The sequence below is a fragment of the Caretta caretta genome, chromosome 13 (assembly GCF_965140235.1).
Source record: "Caretta caretta isolate rCarCar2 chromosome 13, rCarCar1.hap1, whole genome shotgun sequence".
Lineage (NCBI taxonomy): Eukaryota > Metazoa > Chordata > Testudines > Cheloniidae > Caretta > Caretta caretta.
In genome coordinates, this window is record NC_134218.1 from 13,201,674 (window position 1) to 13,222,811 (window position 21,138).

The 21,138-nt window shown below is 43.0% G+C and overlaps 2 protein-coding genes across 3 annotated transcripts in view; both read right to left on the reverse strand.

Annotated features, from left to right (window-relative positions):
• RTF2 (replication termination factor 2) overlaps positions 1 to 14,286 on the reverse strand; it is a 52,686-nt gene extending 38,400 nt beyond the window's left edge. Inside the window, exons 1-5 of the mRNA XM_048819763.2 lie at positions 14,132 to 14,286; positions 11,472 to 11,566; positions 11,276 to 11,369; positions 8,869 to 9,008; positions 3,419 to 3,497 (exon numbers count right to left, since the gene is read on the reverse strand). Coding sequence (XP_048675720.2) covers positions 3,419 to 3,497; positions 8,869 to 9,008; positions 11,276 to 11,369; positions 11,472 to 11,566; positions 14,132 to 14,200 — 477 coding nt within the window. The 5' untranslated portion in view covers positions 14,201 to 14,286. The remainder of the gene's footprint in view (positions 1 to 3,418; positions 3,498 to 8,868; positions 9,009 to 11,275; positions 11,370 to 11,471; positions 11,567 to 14,131) is intronic.
• Positions 14,287 to 16,971: 2,685 nt separating this feature from the next.
• Positions 16,972 to 21,138, reverse strand: part of CASS4 (Cas scaffold protein family member 4) — a 33,939-nt gene continuing 29,772 nt past the window's right edge. For both annotated transcript variants that reach the window (XM_048820710.2, XM_048820711.2), the window contains exons 6-7: positions 20,301 to 20,381; positions 16,972 to 19,500 (exon numbers count right to left, since the gene is read on the reverse strand). In XM_048820710.2, the coding sequence (XP_048676667.1) occupies positions 19,087 to 19,500; positions 20,301 to 20,381 (495 nt within the window). In that variant the 3' untranslated portion in view covers positions 16,972 to 19,086. The remainder of the gene's footprint in view (positions 19,501 to 20,300; positions 20,382 to 21,138) is intronic.

The window sequence follows — 21,138 nt, forward strand, 5'->3', positions numbered from 1 at the left end:
ACAGGTTTCACATTTTTAACGGCAGCTCTGACTTGAATCCTAAAGCAGTAGGAGACAGAGGTGTGAAGAATGGAAAAACTGTGTATAATCAACTTCAAAAAATTCTCAAATGTTAACCATTGCATAGTGCCTCTAGTAAAGGAAAGCAGCAATGACAGTTGCCTATTGTACTCTTTCCTGTTTTGTTAGCAAAACAAAATACAAACCAGGACTTAAAAAGTTTCCAGCTACAGCAGAAGAATTTAGATGGGTAATATATTTGAGATTTGCTTCATACAAGGTATTTGCTGGGAATTAATGAAGTTATTTCAGTGCTGGGGGACCCTTGTCAGAAAAGAAATGCAAAAACTGCCATCCCTTCCTTCCCTCCAAATGCTAGTGATTTCAGAAGCCTCTGAACATGGTACGATATGTATCTCGCTGAAATGAGCTGAGGCAACCTGAATTTTCTTTTGTTACCTTAAATCTGACTCAAACTATTCCCTCCCTCTCCTCCTCAAAAAAATATAAGGTTGCCCACTGATATGAAGAAAGGGAACATAATCAAACACATGACCTATGGGTTATGCTGTAATAAGCTTACATTTCTCCTACACACACACACACAAAATCCATTTAACTTTGCAATCAGTGTAATCACAAGAGCCATGCTAGCGCTGATCATTATTGCATCAGAAGTTGCTTCTTCTGAGAACATGTTCTCACTTATCTTTAAGATACTGGTTAGCAAAACAGAATGTCTTTAAATACATTCAGCTACACAACAGAAGCTGTCGCCATTGCCACTATTTAGAATGTAGCTTCCAAGACGTCTCTGTGGGAATTGGTAAAATCCAGAGTTCGATATTGTGGGAGGCCTTGTGCTCCGAGAGACAGCCTATACTAGATATTAACAAACGGTATTCCTAATAGTCAATCACTAATCATAGAACATACTGTCTGTAGAAAATGACAGCTTTTTTACTTCATATTCTCACATTCACTTCAGTTTTTAAATCCACTACTGCACAAAGAAAAAGACTGCACCAGGGGAATACAGCTAATTATTGCTTTCAATATAAACAAACCATTAACTACAAAAGCATAGAAACCAGCTCCCTAAGGACCCTATTTACTAAACTTCTATTCACCTTCTGTGCATGAGGCAACTGGATCAGAGCTATCTCAGTGTAGATTTCAGCGTTTCTTTTCTGAACAGTCAACTCTAAGTTCTTCAGTCTTAACCACATATCAAAGGAAGTGCAGACCAAAATATGGAGCCTGGTCTAAACTTAAAAGATTTTACTATGTCAGTTAGGGGTGGGATTTTTGTTTTTAAACCAACAAAGCTATGTCTGTAAAAGTCCTACTGTACATACAGTTACACCAGTATAGCTAATGTTGGTTTCCCGAACTCGCATAAAACTACACTGGTAAAGTCACTTATATACTGATACCAGTGCATGTGAGCTAGGAGCCCGCACCTCCCTCCCATTCTGCCTTTGTGCTGCTTCAAAAGGGTGCCCCCAGCATGGTGCAGTGGAAGTTTGTACCCTACCCCTCCTCTGTCCCCCTAAGTAAAAAGCACAGGATTGGGAGTCAGGATTCTAGCTCCAGTTCTACCAAACTAACTCTGAAATAGTATTGAATCAGTTAAAATTGAACCAGCGGAGGAGTTAAGACCTACTACAATCACAATTATACTGAAAGCGGTATTGAAATGTTAGCAGCAGCTATTTGAGAATCACTTTTATACAAGCATTCAAGGAGCATGAGCCTGTACTGGGACCACCAAAATTCTTCACTATATTCAGACCTTGTATGACTTTTGGACAAATCAGTGAACATCCCTGCACCTGAGCTTCAACATCTGCGGAACCAAGACAATGTCACGTAATCACCATGCTGTTACCAGTTAAAGACTAATGCAGCAGCTCAATCTTCATTCCAGCAATCCATGAACCATGCATCCTCTTCTCTTAAATACTCCAGGACAAATACCACTAAAGCAAATGTGTAGGTCTATCTGCTAGATCTTGTATACATGAACTTTGTATACCTATGGTGCAGACTGAATATTAATTTTAAATCAAGACAAGCTGACATATGTGATGTTTCAGCTTTTTCTAGCAGCTGGTGTAATTCATAGATTCCAGTGCCAGAAGGGACCATTGTGATCATCCATTTTGACCTCCTGTATAACACAGGCCATAGACCTTCCCCGAAATGATAGCTAGAGCATTTCTTTTAGAAAAAGATCCAATCTTGATTTTAAAAATTGTCAGTGAGAATCCACCACAACCCACGTTTTCTAATCCTTTAATCATTCTCATGGCTCTTCTCTGAACCCTCTCCAATAACTCAACATCTTTCTTGAATTGTGGATACCAGAACTGGATACAATATTCTAGCAGCAGTCGCACCAGTGCCTAATAACAAGGTAAAATAACCTCTCTACTCCTACTCGAGGTTCCCAGTTTTTGCATTAGCCCTTTGTCCACAGCATCACACTCAGAGCAATGAAGAACACCCAACAAACAAAATTATCAATGGAATACCGTAAAATAAAGAAAACATTCTTTTTGAGCACACTAATGTCTTCAAGAACAAGTCAAATAACAGAAGCAAAAATAGAGTAAATAATTCTCTTGTGCATTCATATCATTGCTTCTAGAAAAAGACTAAAAGAAGAAAGAAAATCCATCTGCACCCTGAATTTCATCAAGAATTCACATCAGTGTTTATTTATGCATCAACACACAAGACTGTTTTACAATGTTAAAATCATACGCAGTAAGGTAATTATATATATATATATATATATATATATATATATATATATATATATATAGTGTTACTTTTTCCATCTCGTTCCAAGCAGAATAATTCAAAGTAACTTGTCTTTTACTGTAAGTATTAAGATTATTTAACTCTTTAAAAATCTGGGAAAAAGTTATCTGATGTTTTAACATTATAAATGGGTCAAAAGATTTCTTTTAAAACAAACAGCAAATGGCAAGTATTCAGCAAATATAAAAAACAACCTTTCCTTGAACTGAAATTAAAAGACTACAGTGTTTGGGAAAATAATAAAATGAACAAAACATTTGATTTTGGAGAACAGCTGTTATAAAAACAAACTAACTTTAAAAATAAGGGTTTTAAGATGTGCATTTTCCAAGACAATCACAAAGGAACTATTTAACTATCAGTTCTGTTATAAGGCTATAAAGTATTATTTTCAGGCTACTAGAAAAGTGAAATCTTTGAGTTTTGCAGATGCAGCTTCAATTTGTATGTGCATCTGTTGAAATTTTTGTGTGAAGAAGCATTTGCAGCTGGCATAGCGTGTCTGTATATTTATGCGTACACCCCAACTATGGCCACATTTACTCCTATGTGTTTTTAAAGAAAAACAAGATTTAAAGCTTAAACTTACCCGGTGACAAACTTCTGTTTTAATTTCTTTAAGAGCACGTTCAGAGAACACACAGCCACAATTCCGCAAAAAACAAAACCTTGGGGAAAAAATAAAACCAGAGTAATTTGATTCTAACGTTTTAGAAAATTTAGTTTACCAGTAACAGACATTTTATTTTATACATGTGTAGTAAATAAATTAAATCAACACTTCAGATTGCAGCAAGTAATTTACCTGTTAGCTTTTTGTACACCTCTCTGTGGCTAATCAAAAGAAACACAAGTATGACATAGCTAATTTGCATTAATGATATTGAGACTCATTATAATTACTAACTGAACAAACAATAACAATCAAGCATTCTGAATTATGCTATGTACTTTGTTAATTTATTCTGACTAGTCTAATTTGGTTTATTTTTATACTATTTCAGTGAATACTAAAAAGTTTACTACAATCTCTCAAAAATTTATGAATTCTTACAAGGCCTAGTATACTTTGCTGCCGATCCATGTCGGTTCCCCAGATCCTCTGAAGTATCTAAGCACAAATCAAACTCTGGTATTTGTATGATGAGCACTTTGATGAGTGATGGACACTCTCCACCATGACTTTTCCTGTTGTGGCTGCTGCAAAGATCATATTCCTAGCCCATCACTTTCCCAACCTGTGTCGCCCCTTCCTTTGCACATCTCCACTGGCTCCACTTTCTCTATCACATCAAACATAAGCTGCTTGTATTCGCTTTAAAGGCCCCTCACAGTCTATCCCCATTTTATTGTCTCTCATTCGCTAATGAGCCATCAATTGGCCCATCAGCCTCCTTCGCCTACTTGTTAAATTTTCAAACAAATTTCTTCATATATTTTTCATAGACTTCCCCTCACACTTGTGAGGTGCCCCCTGTAAACATGCACTAAGCTATCTCATTATCCATCTTCAAAACCTCTCTCAAGCATTTAGGAAAAATGTGGACAAACTGGAAAGAGTCCACAGGAGAGCAACAAAAATGATAAAAGGTTTAGAAAAACCTGACTTGTGAGAAAAGGTTAAAAAAAACCTGGGCACGTTTAGTCTTGCATGAAGACAACTGAGGGGAGAGCTGATAGTCTTCCAATATTTTAAGGACTGTATATAGAAAGAATTGTAATTAATAGTCCTCTATGAAACTGTGACAAGAAATAACAGGCTTAATCTGCAGCAAGGGAGCTTTAGGTTAGACATTAAGAAAAACTTTCTAAGTATAAGGGTAGTTAAAGCTCTAGAACAGGCTTCCAAGGGAGGTCATGGAGTCCGCATCACTGGAAGCTTTTAAAAACAACTGGACAAACACCTGTCAGGGATGGTCTAGGTTTACTTGGTCCTGCCACAGTGCAGGGGGCTGGACTTGATGACTTCTCAAAGTCCCTTCCAGCCCTACATTTCTATGATTCTAAGATTCAATATGTCTGTGTGACACGGTGCTAAGCAGAAAGCTGCTTAGCCTACCTTCTGTCACTCCAGCTCCAATTAAGGGAAGTGAATTGAAGCTGGGTAGACCATCTGGCCCTGATTGGGGAAGTTTGAACAGCTGCTGCCTCATCAGGCTGGGGCTGGATAAAAGCCTCAGGGGAAGGAAGCAGGGAGGGGGAAGCTGGAAAGAGAAAAGCAGAGCAGAGCGAATCGAGATAACTCCCCCCCACCCCTTCCCCGCTGGTGGACTGCAAGAAGGGGACTACTTGTATGGTGGAAAGGTGGTGGGAGCACAGTCTGTAAATAAAAGCACCAGGTGGGCACTGCACCTAAAGGTCTCTATATGACTTTCTCAGCCCAGCGGGGGGCAGGAGCCAGGAGGGCCCTGCAGGGACTCTGCTACATATGGGGGCTCATCCGGGATTATGCCAAAGCAAGAATTTGGCAGCATGAGATGGAAGAGACCTCGCAGTGGCTGATCAAGCAGCAGGAAGGGCTGCAGAAGGCAGTACAAACTTTTCAGCAGCTGGAGAAGCAGGCCCTGCTCAGCTGGCAAGCTGAGCAGCAGAGGAGCCTGCAAGATTTTATTCAGGAGCAGATGACCATTCAACGCAGCTCCTTCAGAAGGTGGGAAGTCCCCCAATGGGGGATGGCATGCGGGCACCAGGCTTGGGACTATGTAAAATGGGCCTGGCAGATGACCCTGATGCCTTTCTGGGCACTTTTGAGTGGGTATCTATGGGGGAAGGATGGGACAGGACAACCTGGGCCCTGCAGGTGGCTCTCTACCTGGCTAGCAAAGCCCAGGTGGCCTATATGGCCCTGAGTGAAGAACAGGCCAGGAGCTACGACATGGTCAAAGCGGCTGTCCTAGATTGGGTAGGGCTGTTTGCTGAAAAATATCGCCAGCACTTCCGGGCAGCAAAGTGGACAGGGGGTTTGAGGACCTGGGCCTTTGCCCAGAAATTAATGGACTGGGCCACCTGATGGTTGAGAGCTGGTGCCCAGACTGTAGAGGAGATCATGGATGCGCTCATCCTGGAACAGTTTTTACAAGGCCTACCAAAGAGAACAAGGGTATGGGTGAGATGGCACCAACCAGGCCCGGTGGAGGCTGCGGTAAAGCTGACAGAGGAGTATGTGGAGGCAGACTCCCCCAGGAAGGAGCGGCACCCCTATAAGGACAAGGACCCTGGGAGAAAAATCCAGGAAAACCCTGACTGGGAAGGGTCTGGGGAAAAAACGTGGGGAGCTCCCACGGGGACCAGGCAACTCATCTGTTGGCAGTGAGGGCAAGTGGGACATAAAAAGCAGGACTGCCCAGATATGGACTGTGGCTTTGAGGAATTTTGCAGGTGGACCAACTCTGGGGGGCAGGGGAAGGGGCAGAAACTGTCCATCATTTCTGTGAGGGTGGGGAGGAGACCCCAGCAGGGTCTGGTGGACTCAGCCTCTGCCTGCTTTCTTGTCAGGAGGGGGTTGGTGAAGCTGCAGTGGATAATCCCTGGGGCCAAAATAAATCTGGAATGTGTCCATGGGGATGAGTAGCAATGCCCAATGGCCCAGGCACCCTTCAAGATTTGGGGCCAGTTCCGTTGGAAATGGGTCGGGGTGGTAGAGGGCTTGCAGTACCGACTAGGACCCCTGCCCAATAGGGAAATGAGATTGGGCTGGGGGCCCAAGGTGAGAGAAGGGAGAGACCTGTTTAGGAAGGGGGAAGAGGTCTCGGAGATAGAAAACCCTAGACAACAGAGCCCGAGTCAGGAAGGACGGGAGAAGGGAAAGGAGAAAGAAGATAGGGAGGGAGTATCTGCCCCTGGGCTCTCAGCAGAGCCAATGGGCCCAACAGAACTTTCTGAGGCAGACCCCCAGAAGACTAGGCCCAAATCCTGCTTGAGGGGTCTGGGGAAACTGAGGTCCTGGGTGCCCAGGAGGAAGCTGGGGCCAATCCTGAATCCCTGTCAGAGGTGAATGGGTGAAAGAAAGAGGGGCACACTCAGGGGTGTGACTGGTGTGATGACCTCTAGGCGGAAGCAGAGCTAGGGGGTGGCCCACCCTCCACGCAATGTGGTTTCTGCAGGTTGGGGATGGCTGAACCCTGCAAGGAAGCTCCAGCTGATCACCCAAAAAAGGAAGGACTCCCCAGTAGGACCCCACCCGTTAGAGGAAGGAGGGGACCTGTACGGTTGAACCACGTGATTTGGAAAAAGGGGGGAGGCGTGTGACAGGGTGCTAAGCAGAAAACTGCTGAGCCAACCCTCTGTCACTCCAGTGCCAATTAAGGGAGGTGAATTGGAGCTGGGTGGACCACCTGGCCCTGATTGGGGACGCTTGAACAGCTGCTGCCTCATCAGGCTGGGGCTGGATAAGAGCCCCAGGGGAAGGAGGCGGGGGGAGCTGGAAAGAGGAAAGCTGCAGTAGAGGAAAGACAGTGAGGGGAAGCAGAGAGAGATAGCTTGCCCCCTCTCTCCTGCTGGGGGACTGCAATAAGGGGACTACTTGTATGATGGAAAGGTGCAGAAAGCACAGCCTGTAAATAAAAGCACTGCATCTAAAGGTCTCTGTGTGACTTTCTCAGCCTGGCAGGAGCCAGGAGGTCCCTGCAGAGACTCTGCTACAGTCTGTCAGGGAGGATTTAGATATACTTAATCCTGCCTCAGCACAGGGGGCTGCATTAGATCACCTCTTGAGGTCCTTTCCAGCCCTGCATTTCTATGATGCTTACAACAAAAAGTTGACAATCGTTAAGCTGCGGAGACCACTGTCTACCATGCTGACCAATATTGTCTGTTTCCTTGAACTCCCCAATCTGTATCCCTTTATTGTCTCTTGACTTATAGATTGCAAGATCCTTAGGGCAGGGACTGTCTTTTTTTGTTGTTGTTCTTGTGTGACTGTACAGCTCCTACCACAATGAGACCCTGGTCCATTAGTAAGGCTCATAGGCACTACAATAACTCCAATAGTAAATAAATAATAATGTTGGGGCTATTCACAGTAATTCACAAAACATTTGATTTGAAAATCAATTTGAGAAGTGGATTAAACATAACGGTCATTTTTTAAAATATGAACCTAAGTAAAATACAGAGTCTTGGTGAGGTTAGCTAAATTTATGATTCCTAACATAATTCAGTTTTCCAATGTTTGATATAAAATTTTAAGTTAAGACAAACATAATTCTTACCTTTATACAGTCCAAAATAACCATGTTACTGTGCATAAATACATAACAAATTTTCTACTAATTACTAAATGAGCAGTATTGCCAATGGGAGCTATATTCTTAACATTGTCTTTGTGGCATGAGTGTTGTTATACTTTAACTTTAGGAGATACGCAGAAAGGAAAAGAGAAAAGAAGTGTGTGACGGATCTGTTAATGGTTTTAAGTATGGTTTTATATGCTTTAGGAAAGAATTTCCTTTCCAACAACCCAAGGTGGCACATGCATAAATAAATACCAAAGCTTCAAAGTACCATTAAATAAGAGTCACCCCCTCCCCCATCCTGAAACACTTGCTGACATTAAAAGGAAAATAACAAAGCCTTCATGAACAGATACATGAGCCAGTAGGCATTCACCTGTCTGACTGTTACTGAATACAGTACAATTTAAAATGGATTATTGGAATGAATAAGCATTAAAGAGGAGAACTTTTCTTGCCTGGGGTATTTATTTTGAGAGGCAGAATATTAGGTCATCATCATCATAAAGAAAATGGGTGAGGATATTTTGAACATAATTTGGTAGACTTCCACTCTAATTTCACAGATCCACCACTATTCCATTCCTCCAAAATAATGTGTTGCAACAGGAGGACTCCCTGGGGCTCACCCCGCAACACTGAAGTTAATAGAAGTTTTGCAGTGGGAGAGGGATTAGAGCCCCCTAATGAAGCTATGACAATTTACAGCTGCTCAGGATCTGTCCTCCCACTATTTTAACAGTTTCTAAAATATTAATTTGCACAGTTCTAAGTAAAGTCCCGTTAAAGTTACATGCACGATACTAACCGATGCCTTCCATTCATTTCCAAGCCCACCACAGGGCAAATAAAGCGTGCACACTGGATGTCGTCATATTTATCACCTTTTGTGTTCCCTTTATCACCTTTCCAAGCTGGATTATCTGCAAGGTTCAGCTCTGTTACATTCTGAAAGAGACAAATGTAAGTTTTTAAGTTGTGTTCTAATGATGCTTGAGACATGTTGAAGTGGTGATGTGCCTGAAGATACATTTTCCTTTATGGCTTATTATATGAAGAAATGATGAAATTCAACAAAGACAAGTGTAAAGTTCTACAGTGAGAAAGGAAAAATCAAATGCACAACTACAAAATGGAGACTAATTGGCGAGTGTATAGTACTGCTGAAAAGAATCTGGGGGTTATAGTGGAGCACAAACTGAATGAGTCAACAATGTGATGCAGTTGCATAAAAGGCTAATATTCCAAGGTATTTTAACAGGTGTGTCATCTGCAAGACACAGGAGGTAACTCTCCCACTCTACTCAGCACTGGTGAGGCCTCAACTGAAATACTGTGTCCAATTCTAGGCACCACACTTTAGGAAAGATACGGACAAACTGAAGAGAGTCCAGAAGAGAGCAACAAAAATGAAAAGGTTAAGAAAATCTGATATGAGGAAAGGTTAAAAAAAAACTGGGTATGTTTAGTCTTGAGAAAAGATAACTGAGGGGGGATAACAGTTTTTCAATATGTTATGGCTGTATATAAAGAGAACTGTGATCAGTAGTTCTCCATGCCCACTGAAGGTGGGGCAAGAAATAATGGGCTTAATCTGTAGCAAGGGAGATTTAGATTAGATATTAGGAAAATCTTTCTAACTATAAAGGCAGTTAAATCCTGGAACAGGCTTCCCAGGTAGGTTGTGGAATACCAATCACTGGAAATTAAGAACAGGTTGGAGAAACACCTGTCAGGGATGGTCCAGGTTCACCTGGTTTTGCCTCAGCACAGGGCCCTGGACTTGATGGATTCACAAGGTCCATTGCAGCCCTTCATTTCTATGATTCTATTTTATATTAGAGCTTGCCATTATAAATGTTATTGGAATGACATTTTAGGGTCACAGACACTGTACCAAGTTTTTATAAGTTCAGCCATACAGCAGCTCTGAAATTTTACAGCTGCAAAACTTTTGAGATACATCTGGCAGGGGAGACTCAGAATTCTATTCCTGACTGGCAGTGTTCTAACTGATAATTCTGTAGTACAGTATAAAGATTTAAAAATAAACTATTTACAAATTGGACATATTGGCTCAATATCAACTAGCCTCTTTCCCAGTTTAGCCTCACTGTGCCTCTCTTTACTCCACTGTTTAAAAGGTGATAATAATACCTATGTTACAGGAGTAGTATGGGATTGGTTATTTAATAGTGACATGCAAGATATCATGAACAAGGCTATGTTTTAGTCACGGGTATTTTTAGTAAAAGTCACGCGCAGTAAACAAAAATTCACGGCCCGAGACCTGTCCATGACTTTTACTAAAAATACCCATGACTGCAACTTGGGGGTCTGCCTGGGGGAGGATGGCCCAGATGGTGCGCGGGGGGCGCGGCAGCAGGCAGCCCAGGATCCCTGCTGGGGGGTGGGGGAATTTTGGCAGGGCCGGCAGGCTCCCTACCTGGCTCTGCGTCTCTCCCCCCAGCAGCAGCAGAGTTTGGGTGTGGGAGGGAGAAGGGTGTTGGGGCATGGGATGGGGTGAGGCGGGCTCTGGGTGGTGCTTACCTGGGGGGCTCCCCTGAAGCAGTGACATCACCCTCACTCAGCTGCTAGGCAGAGGCATAGCCAGGCAGCTCTGTGACAATCTCACAGCCTTAATCATGAGCTATTCACAAAGCAAAGGGTGACCCAAATGCAGCTCTAAATTCTATGAGGGCAACTCATGTTTAATGCAGAAATGCAGCTTGTGAAGACAACACAGTACAGCATGCAATACTCCTCTTCAGGGCAGGAAGAATGCCCGTTTGAATCAAGATGGAGTTTGGCAAACTGGGTGTGGTAGTTTCCACAGGTTGCACCCTCACAGTATAGAAGAAAGTGACTGAAATCTGCTCCATTTTATACAGACTGGGTACAGACTTTGGCAATTTGAGAATGTGGCCATTAGTTAAAAGTATGAGTTCCCGTACCTCTGCCATACAATATATCATAAAGAGCGATACCCTGCAATATAGCAACAGCGTCTCTGATATTGTAAGCAAACACAACTGCTACCAAAGTATCAAACTGCCTGGAAATGAGATGCTAAATTTACATGCTATAAGAATTTACAAAATTATTTGCTAAACTTTCCATTTTGAACTGGAAAAAGAGCCAGAACAGTACTTGAAAAAATAAGATATTAATTGGCTGCCTTTTAGAATCAGATTTAAATTTTGGCATCCACTTACCTTAATGCTTCTGATATAGGATGCAGCCTGCACAAGGGATTTATCAGATGACTTGTCCAGTAAAAATTCAATGATAGCATCTTTGTTATACAGCCTACAACATAAAATTTGCAGTCAAAATTCTGTGACTTTCATAAACTACATTTATTAAAAAATTAGTATTTTTATCAAGAAAGCTAAAGAAAAACAGTCATACCTTCCCAGCTCACAGGCTACAATTGGTCTCCTTAATTCTTCTTGACTCAGTGTGCAGTAGTACCACTGTGCCACTAATTCTGCATTTTTGTCAACCTGAAGGAAGAAAAAACATTGGTTTATCATTCATTTCAGATGGATTTTTCCCACTGGCAGGTTTATCGTTCAAACCTTTACATTTGAAACCAGCACCCACACCCTATAAAATGACAAGCAACCACCCTCCTGGCTCAAATTCACCTGATAAAATGCTTTTTCAAAACCTTTCAGTGAAGATTCTGCATATTTGCTAGGTTAGTGTTAGGCAAAACACTCGTTTCCCCTATATCTGACTTGGAGCCCAAACCTGCTAACCGTTACTCATGCAAGTAGCCCCACTGATTTCAATAGGACTCCTGACAAATGTGTAACTGCATGTGTTACCACTGCAGGATCAAAACATTAGATTATAAAGGCAACCACGAAGATGTGGGGGAGGGACAGCAGGGGCAGTGTCTTCTAGTGCTGTGGTTTTTCAACCTCTAGTCTGCGGACCACTGGGAGTCTGAAGACTGTGTCTAAGGGGTCTGCGAAAAGTCGTCATTATCACAGAACAGCAGTTTTTAACCTTGGATCCACAGACTGTCTAAGACTTCCAAAGGGGTCCGTGCCTCCATTTGAAATTTTTTAGGGGGTCTACAAATAAAAAAAAAGTTGAAAACCACTGTTCTAGTGGTTCCCATCCTTTCTGTTGGAGCCCCTTCCTTGGGGTGGATTGACAAAGTAAATAGCAGGTGAGTTCCATGCTGTGCAATAAGTAGCACTCTCTGCCCGTTTTAATGGCATGAAGTTTAGCTTCATTCCCATAACAAGCCGTCACAAAAGAACGCCGTGTTCGCTTAGTGTGAGATAAAGAACCACCTCCACCTGGAAAAACACGCTGCAGCCTCACACTGCCCCCCCCCCCCCCCCCCCCCCCCCGGTGTCTGCAGAGGGAGAGAGAATCCAGAGGCGTTTGCAGTCGCCAGCTCTGAGACTCTGGGGCTATTTCCCTAAGAGTCACTAACAGGATTACAGCGGGGATCTCCAGCTGTTTTATCATAGAAATCATAGAATATCAGGGTTGGAAGGGACCTCAGGAGGTCATCTAGTCCAACCCCCTGCTCAAAGCAGGGCCAATCCCCAACTAAATCATCCCAGCCAGGGCTTTCTCAAGCCTGACCTTAAAAACCTCTAAGGAAGAAGATTCCACCACCTCCATAGGTAACACATTCCAGTGCTTCACCTCCCTCCTAGTGAAAAAGTTTTTCCTAATATCCAACCTAAACCTCTCCCACTGCAACTTGAGACCATTACTCCTTGTTCTGTCATCTTCTACCACTGAGAGCAGCCTAGATCATTCCTCTTTGGAACCCCCTTTCAGGTAGTTGAAAACAGCGATCAAATCCCCCCTTATTCTTCTCTGCAGACTAAATAATCGCAGTTCTCTCAGCCTCTCCTCAGAAGTCATGTGCTCCAGGCCCCAATCATTTTCGTTGCCCTCCGCTGGACGTTTTCCAATTTTTCCACATCCTTCTTGTAGTGTGGGGCGCAAAACCGGACATAGTACTCCAGATGAGGCATCACCAAAGCCGAATAGAGGGGAACGATCACGTCCCCTCGATCTGCTGGCAATGCTCCTGCTTATACAGCCCAAAATGCCGTTAGCCTTCTTGGCAACAAGGGCACACTGTTGACTCATATCCAGCTTCTTGTCCACTGTAACCCCTCGGTCCCTTTCTCCAGAACTGCTGCCTAGCCATTCGGTCCCTAGTCTGTAGCGGTGCATGGGATTCTTCCATCCTAAGTGAAGGACTCTGCGCTTGTCCTTGTTGAACCTCATCAGATTTCTTTTGGCCCAATCCTCTAATTTGTCTTGGTCCCTCTGTAGCCTATCCCTACCATCCAGCGTATCTACCACTCCTCCCAGTTTAGTGTCATCTGCAAACTTGCTGAGAGTGCAATCCACGCCATCCTCCAGATCATTAATGAAGACATTGAACAAAACCAGCCCCAGGACCAACCCTTGGGGCACTCCGCTTGATACCGGCTGCCAACTAGACATGGAGCCACTGATCACTACCCATTGAGCCAGACGATCTAGCCAGCTTTCTATCCACCTTATAGTCCATTCATCCAGCCCATATTTCTTTAACTTGCTGGCAAGAATACTGTGGGAGACCATGTCAAAAGCTTTGCTAAAGTCAAGGAACAACACGTCCACCGCTTTCCCCTCATCCACAGAGCCAGTTATCTCGTCATAGAAGGCAATTAGATTAGTCAGGCATGACTTGCCCTTGGTGAATCCATGCTGACTGTTCCTGATCACTTTCTTCTCCTCTAAGTGCTTCAGAATTGACTCCTTGAGGACCTTCTTCATGAGTTTTCCAGGGATTGTGGTGAGGCTGACTGGCCTGTAGTTCCCTGGATGATCCTCCTTCCCTTTTTTAACTCTGATCCTGACCCTAACTGTTTTACTGGGGGAATCCCCTGGCTTCCTGTTCAAACCTCGACTGCAGCTCCAGCTCCCCCTCAGTGACCAGGTTTTCCACACTCCGGGGGGGGGGGGGGGTCCAATCCTGCCCGTGCCCCGCGGACCGAGCCAGCCGCCCCCAGCCATGGCTCCCTGGAGCACACTCCTACCTTCTCGACCTTCCGAGGCCCTTTCACTAATTCGTGTCTCTTGGGGATGGTCCCCCCGTCGCAACCCATCGTTCCCCTCCAAGCTGCACTTCCGCGTCGACCCCTCTCCAACAACAAACGTACTTCCGGCAGGATGAAGAGTGCTTCCGGCGCACGAGGATGACGCACCAGGGAATCGGGTTGCTAAGGTCCCCTAGCAACCAGTCACGCGAGGGGCGGGGGAAGGGGAGGAGGTTAAGGCTCCGGTGTTGAGCTCTGTGTCCGCTCCTGTATGGGTTCAGTGGCTGGTGGGAGCGCCCGTCCTGCTCCCACACCAGGGCCCTGGGAAACACGCACCGTACCACAGAGCCCAGCAGGGCCCCCACATGTCACCCCAGACCTGCACGCAAAGGCACCGGGGGTTGGGCCCTGGCACGTGGGAATGGCACTGACATGCAGCCACATGGGGTGCGCTGACACGTGGGGATGAGTACTAACATACGGGTACAAGGGGATGGGCACTAGGGTTGCCAAGCCTCCAGGATTGTCCTGGAGTCTCCAGGAATTAAAGATTAATCTTATGTCATGTGATGAAGCCTCCAGGAATACATCCAACCAAAATTGGCCACCCTAGTGGGCACTGAGATATGGGGGTGAGCACTGAGATATTGATGCACGGAGATGGGCCCTGGGCCACGGGGATGGGCTCACTAGGATGGCACAAACATAGGGGGATGGGCACTGGCATGAAGGCACACAGGGACAACATGGGTGCCTTAGGGTTGCCACTTGCCCAAGTCTTCCCAGGATCATCCCTTTTTTGAGGTAGCTGGCCTGGAAATCTGTAAGGCTCCTCAGTATACACTGCCAGCTGTCCAGTTTTTATGGGGGTCAGGATTGTGCCGGATGTTGTGGGTTTTTGCACCTCAGAGGTGGCAACCCTCGGGCATATGGGGATGGACATTGGCATAGAGGCACACAAGGACAGCACGGGCACATAGGCGTTGGGGACACTGGGCATGGCCACTAGGTAACTCGAGGGGATGGAAGACCACAAGTCTCGATGAAGCCTCCTCGCACTAGGCCCAAGTGTCCTTGGCGCCACCCCCCCCCTCCCCCAAGGCACTCGCAGCAGTTATGCTGAGGATCTGCGACAATATGTTGCAAAGTCAGACTGTCTGAAACTAAACAAGGCCAAACAGGGCAGATATGGCAGAACAATGCTGAACAAAGCAGCTTTATATCTATAGTTTAATAGATGGTACAGAGAACAAGGGAACTAGCTGGTAACTGGAGTGGCTGGCTATATGGATACTTAGGGCAGCTTCCTATTGGATAAGTATGCTGAAGAAAGGATGTATAAAAGCCTGTGTAACTTCCTGCTCTGGGTGCAGGATTTGAGATTGTATTCTCCCTGTACCTTCTTTGAAGCTTCAAATACATTTTTCTGCTTCTCCACCCCGTTGTGATTATTGGGTGATGCATACCGGGCAACGAACCCCTGCTGTTGCTTGCCTCTGGCACTGGGTGCCGGCAACATAGGGATGGGCACTTACATCTTGGCAAACTGAGAGGCACAGGTATAAGGGCCAGACACTAGCATGTAGGCACACAGGGACAGCACAGGCACAAAACACAGAGGACTGGGCACTGGCATGTAGGCACACATAGGCACATGGGGATGGACATTGGCATATTTGCACACACGGATAACACACAAAGACAGGTCCTGGCACACAGGGACAAACACCTAGGCCTGGGGACATGAGAACAAGTAAACAGAATGGAGTCATGCACTGGCAGGCATGAATGAAAGATGTATGTAAATAAAATGAGCCCTTTTCTGAACTTTTTCAGATTTCATTGGCCAGCATCTGAGAACAGACTGCCTTTAGGGTCTCTCTTTTGTTGACCTTTGACCTTGATTTATGTGAGTGTGAATGCAAAGCAGCAATAGTGATGTCTCTCTCTCCCTGTCTGCCTCTCTCACACATACACTTCTCATGCAGTTCTTTTTACCTCCTCAATCTCCTTCACCTTCACAAAACAAAAAGGTCAAATTTTGCTGCCCTTACTCTGGCAAAATTCCCATTGACTTCAATGGGAATTTTTCCAGTGTTAAGATTGCAGAATTGTGGTCCATTGTAAGCCCTCATGTATCCATCCAGTAAATTTCTAGATCCATTCAGACCATGTCCTTAGTGCTGAGACTCTAAAAGGATGACAGTCATCATGTGGACACCCTCTCACTGAGAACTAGATTAAGACTAGGTTTCACATAGGCCACTGAAAGAGGCAGCAGAAAGGTTAAATTTAAACAAACAGCCTAGAAGTAAAAAGTACTATATCCTTCTACCAAATCCTGGGCCAGTCTCTTTAATAAACCATTTTCATTATATTAAGACCCTTGTGTTTTTTAGTTATTTACTCTTCTTGTACTTGAATGTGATGCTTGCAATACTGTTTATAGTGCAATGAAATTTTCCTTTAAAACCCCATCAATGATTACTGTTGGATGTTGTGCAGTAAAATTACTTGCCCATTTTATATTTGAAAATCCCCACCTTAACATGTATCCTTTTCTACTCTTTCTTCGTTGATAAGAATAACAAATAGTAACAGTTATGTTGGTGTTCAGTTTCTTTCCAGAGAAAATACTACTGAAACTTCCACATCAAAGGGCCTACTTCTGCCCTGGATTTATACATGTACTATATTAGACTTCTTTGTGGTTGTTTGTTAGGCGCTCTTCACTAAGCTATAGCTCAGAGTTACAAAACCTACTTAATTGATACCATCATGTAAACTGATTCAAAGCAGGCTTTGTTTGTTTGTTTTTATTTTTTGTTTTGGTAAGAAGGTTCTAAAATTAAAATGCTTTCAGAAAACACAGTTAGGAAAATATGGGGAAATGAACAAACAACTGGTTCAGATATTAGTCTGAACTGAGAGGATTAATGATAGCCTCATCGCTACTTGTTCCTGTTCTCGCTCCCTTTTCTTGCATCAAATAACTGGAAAGAGATTCTAAACCAAATACCCCATCTCCTGCTTGGCCCAATTAAGTCTGTAAGAGAGTTGTTAAGGACATAGGCACAACATCATTTTTGCAATGGTATATTGATAAATTAAAACTATTTTTATCAATATGTTATTTATTAATGTTTTGTGAACAACAAAAATTGTAAAACTCATTTAAAAGGGAAAACAGAAGAACAAAATTAAACATCAGAAATGCAGAGAACAAATTTCTGCAGATATCAGGCCAGGCCAAAATATGTACAGTGTGCTCAAAATAAAGAACGGCTTAAATATTTTTTCTTTGCACTTCCATTGGAAATCTGTCTGAATGCAGCTGTTTCAGCAATGCATTCTGTTGCATGTTGGAACATTACACTGAGACTTAGCCAAATTTTCTTTACAGGCACAAATTGCACCCGAATTTTTGCATCCACAAATGAATTGCGACTACAAATGATGGCAAAACTAACTGCCTGCTTATCAGAAGCAAATTATACAGATACAAGTTGTACCTACAAAAGGAAAACAAGACTTGAAAATTTAAGCCATATTTGAAAAAAAATAAATTAATTGGTAAAAAAAATACAAAACAACACACAAAAACCTATCTAGGTGTTTATATGGCCTCCATCACTGTAATAGCTGAGCACCAGGAAGAGAGAGAAATCATACAAAAATCATTGGCTCAAATTCCTCAACTATGCAGAATTGTCCTCAAAATGAGTGCACATGTATCCTGCATTACTGTGCACCCATATTCTGGCCAGCAGCAACCCAATAAACAGATTATTCCTGTCTTGACATTCACCCTAATTTTGCATGAACAGCCTGCATGGATCTTATGTGTGTTTTGTGATCGTAAACATGCTGACCATGTTCCCTAAACTTTGAGGCCAATTCTGTAATGGTCCATTATAGCTTCTCCCATGGAAGACCTGTGAAGTAGTTGCTCCTTGGGTTTAGATGAGAGCCAGTATGGGGAGTCCAATCATTTCTCTATGGTGCTGGGTATAGGTTTTCTGTGGCCTATATACACATCATCTGCCAGAATTTGTTCCATACTGTGCTCATAACATTGTAATATGAAAGATCTGTAAATGACATTTTATTAAAAAAACTGTAGTTTAAAACAAATACGGTAAACAATCCCCTGGAAAAGAGAGAATGATGATGGCTTCACATAACAATGTATCACAATTTATATCTTGGTCTGTTATCAGGAAAACCAGTACAACACTTACATTTCCAAGTGAAAAAGAATAGAAAAATATATTTATCTGCTTTGTTTGGAAAGATAAGAAATCAGACAAATAATAAAATAAGTGTATAACCATACTCTATGGAAATTTTTGCCAAGCCACTCCAATGATTGATTGGAAGGGTTGACTCAGCATTTTCCAGATAGTGCTCTAAACTGTTGTGTGGAAAGTACAAATTCGATTCCTGGTCATAGTGGGTATCTCTACACAGCGTGGGAGTCAGCCTCCTAGCCTAGGGTGATAGACTCGGGGTAGCTGGCTTTCACCAGCACTCTAAAAATAGGTGTATAAACAGTGATTTGAAATTGCAGCTTGGGCTGGAGCACAATCTGTAAAGTCTAGGAGGGGTTGAGTTTCACATTCTGAGGTCCAGACCAAGCTGTCACTTCAACGTGCTGTCTATACATCTGTTTTTAGAGCACCAGAACATGTCCCACTAACCCAAATCTGTCAACCTGGACTGGGAGGATTGTTGCCGCAGCCTGTGTAGACATTCCTCAGGGCCTTAGTACACCTTTCATTGCCCAACAGTAACCTCGACAGGGTATGGCTGATTTAAGACTGGCATTTGGGTTCTTTGTGGAGTCCTGTCTTCCTCGGCTCTCAGGATACCATAGTTGAGGGGTTAAAACCCAGAAATCGGGGGAGATCCTAAAGTTTTCACCAGGATTCTCTTCTAAGAATGGAAAGGCTTCTTCATTCCATCATTGCCCTAAACTGCTGAGTGTATTTAGACAGCTCATCAGCTTGATTTTGAAGTTCCTGTATGGCACCTGTCTTTGGATACTGCACTGCTGCATTTTTGGTGGCAACAGCCAAGTTCTTCAGCAGGCTACAAAACTGGCTGCTGCTGCAGAGGATGTCATTCCGAATATCCTTTTCTTGAGTTTCCTGACAGAGAGAATCCACCAACTTTTGTCCCACCATAATGATCAGTTTGCTCTGTGCTATGAAGACTTCTGGCGGTTGATTATTGCTAAGACTACTGGTAAATACACTAATGGCCTTATGAAGGGCATCAAAATACAGTCTACAATTTTCTGAGAGAGTGATTTTCTTTGCCAAGTCCAGGTTGCTCTGAATATTATGCTTTTTTGAAGGTGGGAAAACCTAAAAAAGGGAAAAGAAAACAAGAAAGACATTCAGTTTGGTAATACAGAGATTGTTTCCTTATCCACTTTATCCTGTATTCTCCTGTAGTTTCAATTAAATAAATTATTCTTCACGTTGCTGCAGCTGATTTGCCACAGCTCCAAAATTGTCACAGCCTGGAGACCTTTCGTAATTATAAAGCACTATTTCTAGCTTTGGTAGGCCATGAAATATCAGATCTTAAAATGATATGATCCTAATTGTAATCTACCTTTTGCCCACATACTTACACTTCACTTACAACATGAATTTAGTAGTGGATGTCACAAGAACTGTTGGAGTTAAAAATCAGTGCTTTAAAAAGGCTGAACACTTGGAATTCTAGTTTTCAAATGCTATAAAGTATTTAGGCCTGATTGTACAGGGTATTGGCTTCACGGGAGTTGTGGGTAATCAGAATTCTGAAAATCAAGGGTTTCATCTCTTATTGTGGCCATTGAGATATTAGCTGGTTCAGTCATACTCAAAATAAAGTGAAAAAGGCAAGACAGTAAATAATGCTATGATTTAAAATTCCAGGCTCTCACGACATGAGGATTAGAAGCACTTCCCTAGACTAGTACAAATGTTTTCAGGACTTGTAAATCGTTCCAAGCACTGGTCCTGGACAAAAGATCAGTAAAAAAAAATCCCTTCATAAAAATTTGATTTTTCCAGTCAAATTCTAGCTTTTTAAAATGTTAGCAAGGTGTAGAAGCCATATATAACTTCAGGGACCGAAAGCCTTTACTAGCAACAATTTTCAAAATCAGAAATACCTTTGTTTTTAAATCTGCATTCTTCTTTGCCATCTCTTTAGCTGAAAGGGTTTTTTTCACCTGTTCCAACCCAGGAGACTTCTGAAAAATGAAAACACTTGAAATGATTTATATATTGTTTCAACATACTACGGGTTTTGTTTCATATAGCGGTATAAGAATTCCTTGTTTTAAAAATTACATGCAGTCAAAATGTTGCTACTGTATAGAATGACACCTGCTGTTAGAAACATAATGTGATCAGCTGTAATTTCTACTACGAAATCTAGGAGCTGACCCTGAAAGGAGTAGTAGCATCGGGCCCATTATCAGTGAACTACTTCCAGCTAATGTCAGTATATGTTACGACAGAGCCATTTGCTGTCTGATATTTGTTCTTTGTACTCTGTTCCCAGAGTAACTTCCAATATTGTTTAAGTCTAGATATTATTTCCTGGCATTTGACTGAAATACTTTCTCTCTTTCCGAGTTTTATACTGCTGCCCATAGTATCCGAGTGCCTTCCGAGTAAAAGCAAGAGCTAGAACAATGTTCCTAGTGAGCTTCTTGGACTCTCTGGCATTTTCTCCCTTTCTGGGAAAATTACTCAACTGACAAGCACCTGGAAAATTAATAAATAGGTCAGTTAATCTACAGTATGAGATTAAGTTGCTTAGACCATTTGGTTTGTGTGTTAACACCTTTTGTAAATTACCCCTAAACTGCAAAACGTTTGCTAACAAATCACAAACAGGGCAGCTGACATTTCCGGCATCTGGGCACCATAGTTGATGTGCACCGAAAACACAAAATTGTGCCATAACTATTAACGTTGAATATGCTGACACGAAACAAATAG